The following is a 12,399-nucleotide window of genomic DNA, read 5'->3' on the forward strand; positions in this document are numbered from 1 at the left end:
CACTCCGCCACTCGTGATCTACATATCCCATGGGTAGGGGCGTATTCGCGTTATTCGCGAAACGTGATCTATGAGTGAAATACGAAGCACACGAATCGCGATTCACGCTGTTTTTATTTATAACCTTTTCATTACTATTAGCGTCTAACGGACACCTAATTGAGTTCGGTGATTTTATATGCCTATGACATTGGACTGAACGTTGCTTTCTATGGATAGATATATTTCATTCTAAGCTTTCAACATTTATTTTGTCAACGTTTTTATGTTTAATGTTTATATTAACTTGTATAAAAAATAAGAATCGATCAAAATATTTTCTTCGTTGAAATAGTAAAGTAAAACAATTCAGTGTTTCAACTACTATGTTTTCTGAAAAATATATGCTGGCAAGATGTGTGGCCATCTACAGCGTCGGTCACTGCCGAGTGTCTACCACCTGCAGTGCGCCTTTGCACAGAAATTTCCTGCAGCGAAAGAGTTAATAATTATATGTATATATTCAGTTTCACTCTTAAATTGCGAAAACAACTCAATTATCTTTAAATATCATTACCTGAATTTAACATAAACATCACGGTGCGAAAGAAGCAGCAATGCCGAAGAGAAAGATGCAATTTTGTCACAATTTCAATTATTATTAATTTTGTCACTACTCTAATATCGTATATATAAGATGTATCGGGCATGAACAGTTACAAGATTTTATGATAAGCTTTTTCAAGCGAAATGATGATGCTACAAATATATCAAGTCAGTTCATATATGTTTTTGTTTTCTTAAACAAACTCTCTCTCTCTCTCTCTCTCTCTCTCTGAATAAACGATTTATATTACTCTATTAACGTTGCTAGAGAAATGATATTTTATTAGACTAATCAAATAATATGGAGCATCATTTTCTACGTTCCAATATATATATATATATATATATGTAAGTTTTGCTGTTATAGTTCTTCGTTATATCGACCGATGAGTGGCGTGGGTGCGATGGGTACTGTGGCTGGAACCGGAGGAACCTATACCCTTCCTTACATGACGAGCAGCCCCACTGAAATGACACCGTCGTCTCAACTTTGGAATGCTCAGGGTAGGTATCGGCCATAAAAATAATTAATCATCAGGTAATGCTTACGTCGCGTCGGTTCGTCTAGATAAGTTTCTGACGCGCACGTATAAGATGGATGACGTTTATAACGTTCGTGAATAATAATGTTAATGAATAATGTCGTGAATCAAGAAGCTTTTAGAATGTTTCTTAAACATGATGTTTTAATCTGCGCAAAAACTGTGAATTCCTAAAAGGATGAAGTTCGTAAATTCTGAAGTTTCTTTTTCATAATATATTTTCGTTGACAGTTACAGGTCTGAGCGGGCTGTCCATGCCTGAAGATTACGGTAGCAAATCTTCGAGCACGGTGTCACATCAATCTCTACCGGCGTTTTCGCAAACACCTTTCGGCACTCGGTCGAATTTCCGTGGTTACAGTCCACCGTATTCGTCCTCTCAACAGAATACCACTGGGAACGCCGCTGTCTCCGCCGTAGAAGCTTCTTGGACGTATGCATCACCTACGACCGACGCTTTAACGACGCAATATGGCACACCGTCGAGACGGCAGACTGTTAATCCAGCAACAGCACCGACGCAAATCAGTGCTGCCGCAAGTTTAACTGCAAGTAAGTATTTTTTTCATTAATCAAACGATGTAGAATAGTGTTATTTCTATTATTGAGTGGAATTCAGTATAATTAAAAATTAGAGTTAAATTATAAAAATAAATTCTTTAATGCTTAATCCTTAGAAACAGAAATAAATGAAAATTATTAAGGCTCTTTCTTCTCAATAAAAATGCATGTTTATGAAAAAAAACTACTCTATTTATTATAATTTTAAAAGTAAAAAATTGACTTTCTTGCAAATATATTATAATTAAAGAGATAATTATAATTGATTATCAAGATCAGTCATTAAAAGAGTTAATAAGAAACATACTATGCAACATACTACGCATTTAAAAAATGTCATCGTATACATACAAGTTGATAATTTCATTCTTTTCATTTTAATGCTGTTACTGAAAGAAAACATGAAAAATTCTTATTAAATATATCTGATGATAATAAATTCTTTTATAATTGGTCAGCTTCTGAAATTCGTCGCATCGATATTAGTAGTGATCGCCGTATATTCTCACGATTTAGATTGTCAAATCGCAGGATTCGTGTCTCCGTCAATAAAATCCGGCAAAAATCGACGAATATCGTTGCGATAACATGAACGTGTGTTGGCCATTTTATTTGATCTGTAGAATTTAATGAAAAACATTCTTCGTAATTTATTAATTATCACGACTTCAGTATTTTGAGATTTATTCACGTGCAGCTTCAACACTTTGATAATGTTCAATTGGAATCTTTATTTTCTATCGTGTAAGATATTAATTTAGTGTTTATAAAGCTTTAGAAAAATTAAAATTTTTTTTTAGATCGAAGACATTTTGTTGGCAATTTAATATTATTCATAGAGTTGATACACTTTTGAAAATGTGCGTGTTTACTAATATTTATCGATCATTGCTTACAAAGTTTATTTATGTGCGTTTCTGAACATAAATAGCATGTATTCTCTGATTTTGAATAACACGATGGGTACTTTGTGGGGAGTGGAGCTTCATTAATTAAAATTCTTCTTCTTTATTTTTCCAATGTCCAATTCGACATTTTTTTCCACTAATTTCTAAACTCATATAGCAGTTCGAAATATGAAACCGCAAAGTGCAGGGTAACATGGATACAGGCAGTTGGAAGTGACTGATCTGTAAGCAACCCTCATTCGAGGAGGTCCTTGAGGAACCAGAGACTCCTCTGGTCGCATGCGTCGGCGCGCCTATCGTACGTTTCTGAAGTGGGCGGTGTCCTTTGATACGACGATTTTTCGTCGCGCGCATCTGCGATTGTACAGGAATAAATGAGCGCCGGCGCTAAACGACACGAGGTGGCATCCCGCGTTGCATCGACGTGCAGCGACATGGATATCGTCAATCGTGATCGGTGGGCGTGTTGCGTGTAGACATACATGCTCCTTCGGACTCATCTCGAATTCCATACTTGATGTAACATGTCAAATTCGCTCTTTCCAAAAATTACACGATCGATTAAAAAGATAAGAGGGAAAAGGAAAATTCTATTTTTATATTATTATTTTCTCACTCGCAATTGAGGAATTATTTTCTACAACCGTCGGTTGTAGATTTCTCGGACGATATAAAGATGTTGTTCTTTAACCAAAATCCATTCTATAGGATTTTTTAAATAATTTGTACGATTCCGGACAGCGAAGTATTGCTTCTCCGCGAATGATGAATTGGCAGTAATTTAAGCTGTCGCACTGATCGCATTACAGTGGTCATAAATAACTGAGAAAAGGATTCGATGCTTCGCTTAGACGTGGAAAATTCGGTATGGAGGCGAGATCGGCTTGGGTGACACGGATAATCGCATAGTTGTGACTAATTCGTTCACGGTACTAAATTAGGGCTGTTCCAGCAAAACCACTCAAAGATCGTGTTTCAGGATCCCCTTACTCGACAGCATCCCAGGGAGCAATATTTCTTGTGCGACTTTTTTAGCCAGCATAACTATTTACGAGTGCTGTTAAATGAATATTGGATGATCGATAGGATAGATGGTGCGTATCTTATGAATTTCCATCGTTATCGGGAGAGACTAAAAAATTTATCTTTCGTATGGGTCACTGCCTGCTGACCACTGACATGTCGACTTTGTAAACGAGAATCCGCGATATGAATTCGCGGTTTTGTTATGTTTTATTGGCCTGTCGGGAGCAGATTAACTAATAAATACCAATGAACTCTTTTCCAACACACAATCGGTCATACGCATTTTATAATACTCTTTACGATCTCGCTAATTTAAGTTATGCATTATACAGGATCCAACACATTTTCATTAAAGAGAGGAAATAATTATTTATTATTTTACATAAATATATAATTCTTATTTTGCAATAATTTTGCAATTCGTTTATATTAATTCATCTTAATTAAAAAAAAAAAAAAAATACAAAAACTTTATTTCGATCTTTCATCCTAAAAACTTAGGTATTTTTTTGGAAATATTTATTTGGGACATTTTAGAAGAATGTACCTGCTATTTTCTCGAAAGCGATGATTCACCGCAGTAATTACCGTGAAGCATTCTTTCGCTTCCTAGAAGCCGATTCCCGTCGCCATTTCGAATTCTTTATCGTCTACGATTTCGGGCTTCATAGCCGTGAAAGAGTCGTCCTAATGTATCTTTATGTCATCATACACGGTAGGTAGGCGACACCTGTTTTCGCCACGACTATCGAAGAAGGCATTGATATGACCATGACCTAGGTTACATGAATGCTTAGGTCTAATCTAGTTGTATCGCGCGATATAGAGGAAACGATAGGGCTGTATCTAACAGATGCGCGTCAATTTACGATAATTTTCAGGTGTTAACACACATACAGGTATCTAATCGAATACTAGCCAGTAATAAAACGCGGTCTAACTCATATCATATTCGACTTAGGAATGAAAGTCTACATAATCCTAAATCATATAAGTTTTTTTCGGGATAATTAAATGTTGTAATCTTTCAGCGGAATTTTGTAGTTTTTCGTTTAACCGATATACTTTGAGATTATGCGAAATCGTAAACATCAGTTGAATTACAATTGAAAGCAAGTTCGAGAAGTTTATCAGTATACAGCTATTTTCGAAAATACGACATCATAAGATATCCACTAAATAGTACAACCGGAGAGAAGGATATATCTGATGTAAATTAAAATCACAATGTTCTTAAGTCGATCGAAGATTTATGGCAATGTAATATCACGTTCGTGAGGCATGTCACGTAGAGGATAAGCTCGATAAGTGGATTAAGACATAAAACTTTTTTTAAATACCTCCTCGGTGTCGTCTGCAATTAATTTTAATTCTTATGCAAGTTCAAGTTCACGACCGAAGTTGATATGGCACGCAACTCGTTACTTGCGATGCGCTTCACCTCCTGCGCCCCCAACTTGCTCTCTTTCTTCTGTCCACATTTTCGGCAATAAAGACTCACTCCATTGATAACAAGTACATTGAACGTTAAACCAACGCGTCTCGATCATTTATTTTAGATACTAATAATGACACCAAGATAAATGTGCCTCCTCAAGGTTCACGGAGGTCGACCGGACTTCTTTATCCGTCTGACATAAAAGTTCGTCATGCTGAGAAAGCAATGAATTGAAGTTGAAAAAATATCTTGTCGAATCTTAAGACGGTCTCCATTAAATATTTTTTCCACTACAAATATCTGCATTAATTTTTGGAGCGTTTTCCATTATAATTTTAATTGGATTTTTTTCTTTTAATAAATTTAAAAATTGCGAAGAAATATTTCGAGCATTTTGAAAAGTTCTCATACCGCTTATATTAAATATCGTGTAAAAAAATTAACCGAATATTTCGCGTTTTTAATGGCATATTTTATATAAATAATCGTTATATATAATCGTTTTTTCAAACCTTTTTCCTTCTGCTTTTTTTCTGCTTAAGACGCTCGAAACGCTATTTTGTATTTCGACTTTTAGATTACCCTATATTATTATTTTTTAGCCATATTATAATTAGATATGTGTAATAAAAATTAAAATAATTGAGATATTATCAAGAGAAAAAAATAGAAAGGGAAAGAATGCATTTCTGAAGGATGTATCAGCCGGAGAGGGAAAGTTTTAGAGAGTTTAAGTGGTTCTTCAGGGGCTAAAGCTTGCGGTTACACATGCCACACCATCCGGACTTCGTTCTAGCAGACCGGCAACGAGACGCTCCTTTTAACATACCGCGACCTCGAGTGTTTCATCCGCGAGTTCATCATGCTGGCTGTGATTTAAGTTTAACCGTGCCAGACATCTATCTCCTCCTACCTATAGGAGAACTCTATTTCTCTCGGTATATACTTTCGTATACATCGTATATGTATATCGATGCAAGAGTACCGTAAGAGCCGTGCATCATCCTGAAGGATCGCGCACGTGGCCATCCCTAAATTAATCCGGTTGATCCAAAAACTTTCTTCTAGATCAGTACTAGATCATACGCCCACAACTCACTTTTTTTATATATTTTGGCTATTTTATTCAAAATTGATGCAGATCTTATTTACCACTAATTTCTACTTAAAACGAAATTATACGTATAAACATTGATGACTGAATACTAATTTAGAAAATTAGCGATAGAAAATTAATTTTTAATCTTTAGCTTTTAAACACATTTTATAATAATTGATTGAAAAAGATAGAAAAGTCGGAGTCACAAATAATGCTAATTGTAATGCGCGTAATACTTGCACATCTGACACGAATGGTCATGCAAATATTATATGCTGCACGCCATATAATTGTTGAGCTTTCTCTATGAAATGATAAGTATTGCAAAGCCGAGGGCAGATTAGAGCAGTCAAAGGAAACAAAAGCACAGGTGAACAAGAATGTTAATGCGACGATAACATAGTTATTATCGCGCCGAGGTATAAGCGTCTAACTGTGAAATTAAGTTCGCTGGAATACTACAAGAAATAACGTGCCATAATTTGATTTATTATTTAATCTGCGATATAAAAAAAACGTGCGTTATGTTAGTGTTACTTTTATTACTTTTTCCTATACATTTACTACCTTCGTTATTTTTTCTATTCTTTTTTTTTTTTGTTTAATATCGTCGCGATTTACAGTTTTCTTTTTCGCGATGTATACTCGAGGATAAAGTGTCACGAAGGTCGGAATGCAACGGCGTCGTTCGGATGCGAAAGTGCAACGTAAACCCTTGTACGTACCTCTAACGTAGTGAGGCCTCTATACAGGATACCTAGCTACATCAGCTACTTCTTGCTTACATAATATCCGATTGCTTCCCAGTCTGATTTCGCCCTTAGAAGATTCTCGTGTCCTCTGACCTCTTCGTCCTCGTCGTCAGTTCGGTAACTCAATATCTGCATTTTAATTCCCTGACTCTTCCCCCTGCGTCCTTTCATATCTAGTTACGGACGCTTCTCTACTTCGAAAACTACGTATCGCGTTATGGACACCATGAAACGATTCGAGCAATAAGATATCTCGATCTTAATTTTGATTTATATTTTGATCCAGAAAAACACGAAGGAAAGAAACATTCATTTTTTTCCTTAAATGTATAAAATAGTATAAAATATGTGCGTAAAAATAATTTTCACTGACATTCTAAATGATATTTATACATACAATGAAATTATAATTATAATATAGTGCCGTTGCATAGAAAATGGCATCATCGCCTACTATTTCCTTTTGGCTTGTAATTTCTCGCAGTAATAAACAGTAATAAACTGACGATTAATAGTCCACTATTTGTGGGTCAAGGTGGCGTCACGAAGGCGCGAGAACGCAACTCGACCCATCCATATACATATGTGATGTGCTTTGAGAGAGTTCGTAGGACTCGGATGGCATCAGCAGCTTCTTGCTTACCTACATACAATATCCGATTGCTTCCCAGTCGCATTTCTGCCGGATGTGCTGCTCGCGTACGCCGACCTTTCTTCGTTCTCTCCTTCTCCGTTTTGCTTTTCTTCTCTTTTTTTTTCACTGAGTAACTCGAGACGAATTCTCTTATTTTTCTCCGTCGTCAAGTGACGCGTTCGCTTAGTCCCTAGAAAGGATAAGCGCGCGATTTTACCTGGATTAGCGTTTTGAGTGCCATTTAGCAATGATGTGATCTAAGTATAATAATTTCTAGCGCCAATTCAAGAAAATTTTATCTTAATCTTTGATTAAATGGATAATATAATTTTTGCTTAGTAATTTTAATTAATAATTTTGTTATATAAGCACAATTCTATACGTACAAGCAATGAGCTTTTTAACGTAGCACATACGCACGTGGCTATTAGGTTGGTTCGCGTTATTATCAGTAAACGCCGGAAATTCTGATAACGCCATGTCCGTTTCCATCCTTCCCTCGACGCTTTTGCGTTTCCTGCATCCTTCCTTCTCCTTTTCGTATGTGCTCTTCATTTCATTGCCCGAGATTTTCATATTCACTCTTAATACTCTGTTACAACTTATGAAATTATGCATAGTTATTAACATTGTAAGATTTATTTGGCATTTCAAGAATGAATCTGGATACGGAGGAAATCCACGAAACGCATAATCTTTATATAGAAAGCACCCGTGGAAGCCTCAAGAATATTATTTATAAATTCACTATATATTTAACAATTACATACAATAAAAGTATAATTTATTTTAAAACATAAATGTCGCAAGATATTTCTTTCTTTGTAGTATTTTTCGTAATATAATTTTAAAAAGTTAAGATCTTAATAGCTTATTAACTTTAAATACCAAACTGTCAGAGAGTAATTATGTATTTTTATTTACGAAAATTCTTTTGTAGATGTTACAAAATTACAGAAATTAATTTAAATTCTTGTATCTCTTTTTCTTAATATAATAATAATTATTATTCTTATTTTTATTATAACAAATAATTGTCTTATTAATTTATTCTCACTTTTCTGTTTGTCGAGGAAAAAATAAAAGTAGATAAATTTTTGTAATGAACATTTCACGTATGCTAGAATATGTTTATGTTCTACGTTGCGCTCGGTCTGAGAAACTATGCATATTCATAGTCACGTAATGGAAGTGGGGGAATGTTGCGAACTAACGAAACAATTGTTTCCGAGTGGTCACGTAAAAAGAGGCCACTGTAGATATGGTTGCTCCCGTCAAAGACACATGTATAGTTCTGTGCCTTTTACCTGGTCGCGCGAATGCATCGTTAATTCGTATCATTTTATACCGGAAGCACGCATGAATGTTATGCAATTTATTTTTCTGATAAAAAAGAAGATTTATGTAACGAAAGGGAAAAGAAAAGAATGCATCTTTATATTTTATTCTATATCGCATTTTGCTTTTTTTAAGGGAAAAAAAATTTGTTGTACAGGAAATGGAAGTAGTAAAAGTTTGGAAAGTAAATAAATTTTTTTTCAATAAAGAAAGATGTAATCAAAGAGAAGGCTTATAATACATTTTTTCGAACATTTCTTATTTTTATTTGTAAAGGCAAATTTTTTATTTAGTTGATTATACTTATTTTTAATCAAATTAATGCTATAATATGTTCCATTAAATTATTAATTTTTTTTTATTAATATTACACACACACATACACACACACACACACACACACACACACACACACACAAAATATATCTATTTATGAGTTCAGTAATTATGTAGTTAGGATACGTAAGATGGAGTAACCAGGTATGAAGTACTTAACTGCAATTGCATAATTGTTTTAGCTACTTGGTGATATTATAACCGTTATTATTTACTGCATACAAGTATGAAAATAAAAATGTAGATGTTGACATTTGCGTTAATCTAATCTTTCTAAATGAATTGATATTATTAACAGTCGACGATACATTATGCTTTTAAAATCACAAATAGCACATTCACAGCCAATATCTTTCACTTCAGGTGATTAAATTATATTATTTAATTATTTTAGAAAAGTAGAACGTTGACATAAATGCTGTTATATATGTGTGCATATTTATTGCGTGCGATGCACCTGTCTAATCTTTCTAAGAAATTCAGTGTGAATGAAACACAGTGCACAACATCGAAGCAGAGTACTTTACGGAGGGCCGTGAGTGCGTGAATTGCGGCGCGATTTCCACACCCTTATGGCGTAGAGATGGTACCGGGCATTACCTCTGCAACGCATGCGGTCTCTACCATAAGATGAACGGAATGAATCGTCCATTAGTTAAACAACCACGTCGCTTGGTAAGGAAGGCTTCACGACAACTCCATCGCGATGTTGATCATCATCATGATTCGGGAATGAAACGGTTTGGCAAAGTCATTTGCGATATTCAGAAAATTGAAGACTCTGTGTAGTGCTACTACGTCGGGACTCTGTATTTTATGTTTTGTCGTTTAACTTTCATTGCTATTATTTATAAAATTTGTAGAAAAGGATTAGAGTGTTTTTTTTTTAAACATTAAAAAACATGAACTGGACGAATCTGATACAAACGGTTGATTTTGCAAACCGTTGATTTCACGAATTATACTGCACGCAACTGTACATTCGAAAGGGATATAAGAGAGAAAGAGACAGAGAGAGATAAACAATAGAATACTTTCTCGCTCATTCTCGTTACTGTCCAGGAGCCTATGTGGAAATTCGCCCGTGATGTTCTGCCCTTTTGTAAGTCCGAGAGATGTTCAGTAATCGCATCTCTGACCGTGACAAAATGAATTCTCCTGGCACCTTGCGATGCCAAACTCGCCTCTTACTCGATGTATCATCGTGTATATTTAATACACGCAGGAAAAAAGCACCCCTAACGTATGGCCTCATGTCTGTTTCAGTGGCGGACCAGGGCAATTTCTACAAAGACTTCTGTGGGTATAGTGGCACCCGTCGCGCCCTCGAGGAGAAATCGAGCCGTCGTTTGGTAGGTGTCATCCTCCCAAGTCAACATTCTCTCTGTCTCTCTCTCTCTGTCTCTTTCTCTCTCTCTCTCTCTCTCTCTCTCTCTCTCTCTCTATCTCTCTCTCTCTGTCTGTTTTTTTCCTTTCTTTTGTTCTAATAATAACAATTGTAACAATTGTAACAATTTTGTCTTGATGTCTCTCTTTCTTTATCCATTCTTATCATTAGGACTCCTTGTTCCATAGTTCATCATTACTCTTACCGTATATTTCTTCAATTCATCATCATTATCGTCGATTCGTTATTGCGGCTGAGGAGCAGTAGAGTTTGTACTATTAACACTTTTAAAAGTGATGTTATTTTAATCAAGTATCGTAAAAACTGTGTAGATATAAATAAATGAAGATTTGACAAAAAAATCAGTAATAAATATGATATAAATTAATATAATATTGCGATTAAATTAAATATATTAAAGTTTAGTGCTAGAAAACTGCTTTTGGTCAAGGATCGACAATTTTCTCCCTGTCCCGACTACTTTCCCTTTTAATTTTTTTATTCCCATATTTTTACGCGTTAACATCACGCTTTCTTTGAATTCATTCATCATAATACTAAATGTCTATTGATTATCGAGATGAAGACAGTCATCCTTGACTGTTTTCGTCATCGGTGGCGCATATCTAGTAGAAAACAATTTGAGTCGTAGGTGCCACTATACCCATTGTACGAGCACTCTCCTTCCCGAAATCACGTGCAGCCTGTTGTAAAGTACGTTTTATCTTTCAATTTCCGATCACACGGAATGATTCTTTGTGTCTGTTGAGTTTTTCCAGGCTCACGTGATCTCCGTGACCGAGGGTGGCTTACTTTTCTGCTCCGCGATCTCTACGGTACCTTGCACAGAAAACTTTCTATAATTACGGTAATTTAACCTGATCCTTTCCCGAGTTCGCATCAAAACGTAATTTAATGACTCAATGGGGAAAGCGATTGATCCGACATATACAATCATAAGTTTTTTTTCTTAAAGATTCAAATATTAAAACATTTTTTCCGATAATACCCTTATATGATATATTAGCTTCCTCCGAAATTTATATCACAAACCTTTTTCATATTTTGTGTATATTTTCATCATCATTCATAATATTAAATTGATTCTTACGTTTCGTATTCACAATCCTGTAATATAATCGTATATCTCTTAAGAGCAATACAATCCATCATTACACGACTTTAACAGACTCTCGGCTACGAAATTCCTATTCATTTTTTGTTCTTTTTTGCTGAAGGTAATAACGTATAAATAACAATTTTATATCTTTTTAGTCTGCCACGAGACGCGTTGGTCTCTCTTGCAGCAACTGTGAAACTACGATGACGTCTCTATGGCGTCGTAACGCACAGGGTGAACCGGTGTGCAATGCCTGCGGTCTTTACTTCAAGTTGCATGGCGTCAACAGGCCGTCGACTATGAAGAAAGACAGCATTCAAACGCGCAAACGGAAGCCTAAGGGTGGAATGAAAAGCAGCGATACGCCTCTTTCTGGCAATGTCGCGCAATGCACAAACAATAATAATAATAATAATAATAGCGTCAAGCTTGAACCAGGTATATACATACATTTCTATTAATTAAGTAATATTAATTAACATTCGATTATTAAAAAACTTAGAAGTTGTACAGTTTTTTATTTTTTACTAATCAGATTTTTTCTGCCTTGAATTCTCTTTTACAAAGTTTTTGCGAAACACTTATCCAGATAAAATATGCTCGCTTATTTTATCACATTAATTTTGTACATGAAACTGTACATGTACTCATATCATAATCTTATAAAAAAATT

At 35.1% G+C, this 12,399-nt stretch overlaps 1 protein-coding gene across 4 annotated transcripts in view; it reads left to right on the plus strand.

The window, feature by feature from the left end:
* Positions 1–12,399, plus strand: part of LOC105153867 (uncharacterized) — a 58,291-nt gene that overhangs the window by 44,592 nt on the left and 1,300 nt on the right. Inside the window, exons 4-8 of one of the 4 annotated variants that reach the window (XM_087412131.1) lie at positions 953–1,089; positions 1,359–1,679; positions 9,719–9,894; positions 10,486–10,571; positions 11,882–12,132. In XM_087412131.1, coding sequence (XP_087268257.1) covers positions 953–1,089; positions 1,359–1,679; positions 9,719–9,894; positions 10,486–10,571; positions 11,882–11,933 — 772 coding nt within the window. In that variant the 3' untranslated portion in view covers positions 11,934–12,132. Of the gene's footprint in view, positions 1–952; positions 1,090–1,358; positions 1,680–9,718; positions 9,895–10,485; positions 10,572–11,881; positions 12,165–12,399 lie in introns of those variants that run through there. The other 3 variants (XM_087412130.1, XM_087412129.1, XM_087412128.1) reach the window with 3 other exon arrangements.

Source organism: Acromyrmex echinatior, chromosome 12, assembly GCF_024713525.1.
Source record: "Acromyrmex echinatior isolate Ae372 chromosome 12, ASM2471352v2, whole genome shotgun sequence".
In the NCBI taxonomy this organism is placed as follows: Eukaryota; Metazoa; Arthropoda; class Insecta; order Hymenoptera; family Formicidae; genus Acromyrmex; species Acromyrmex echinatior.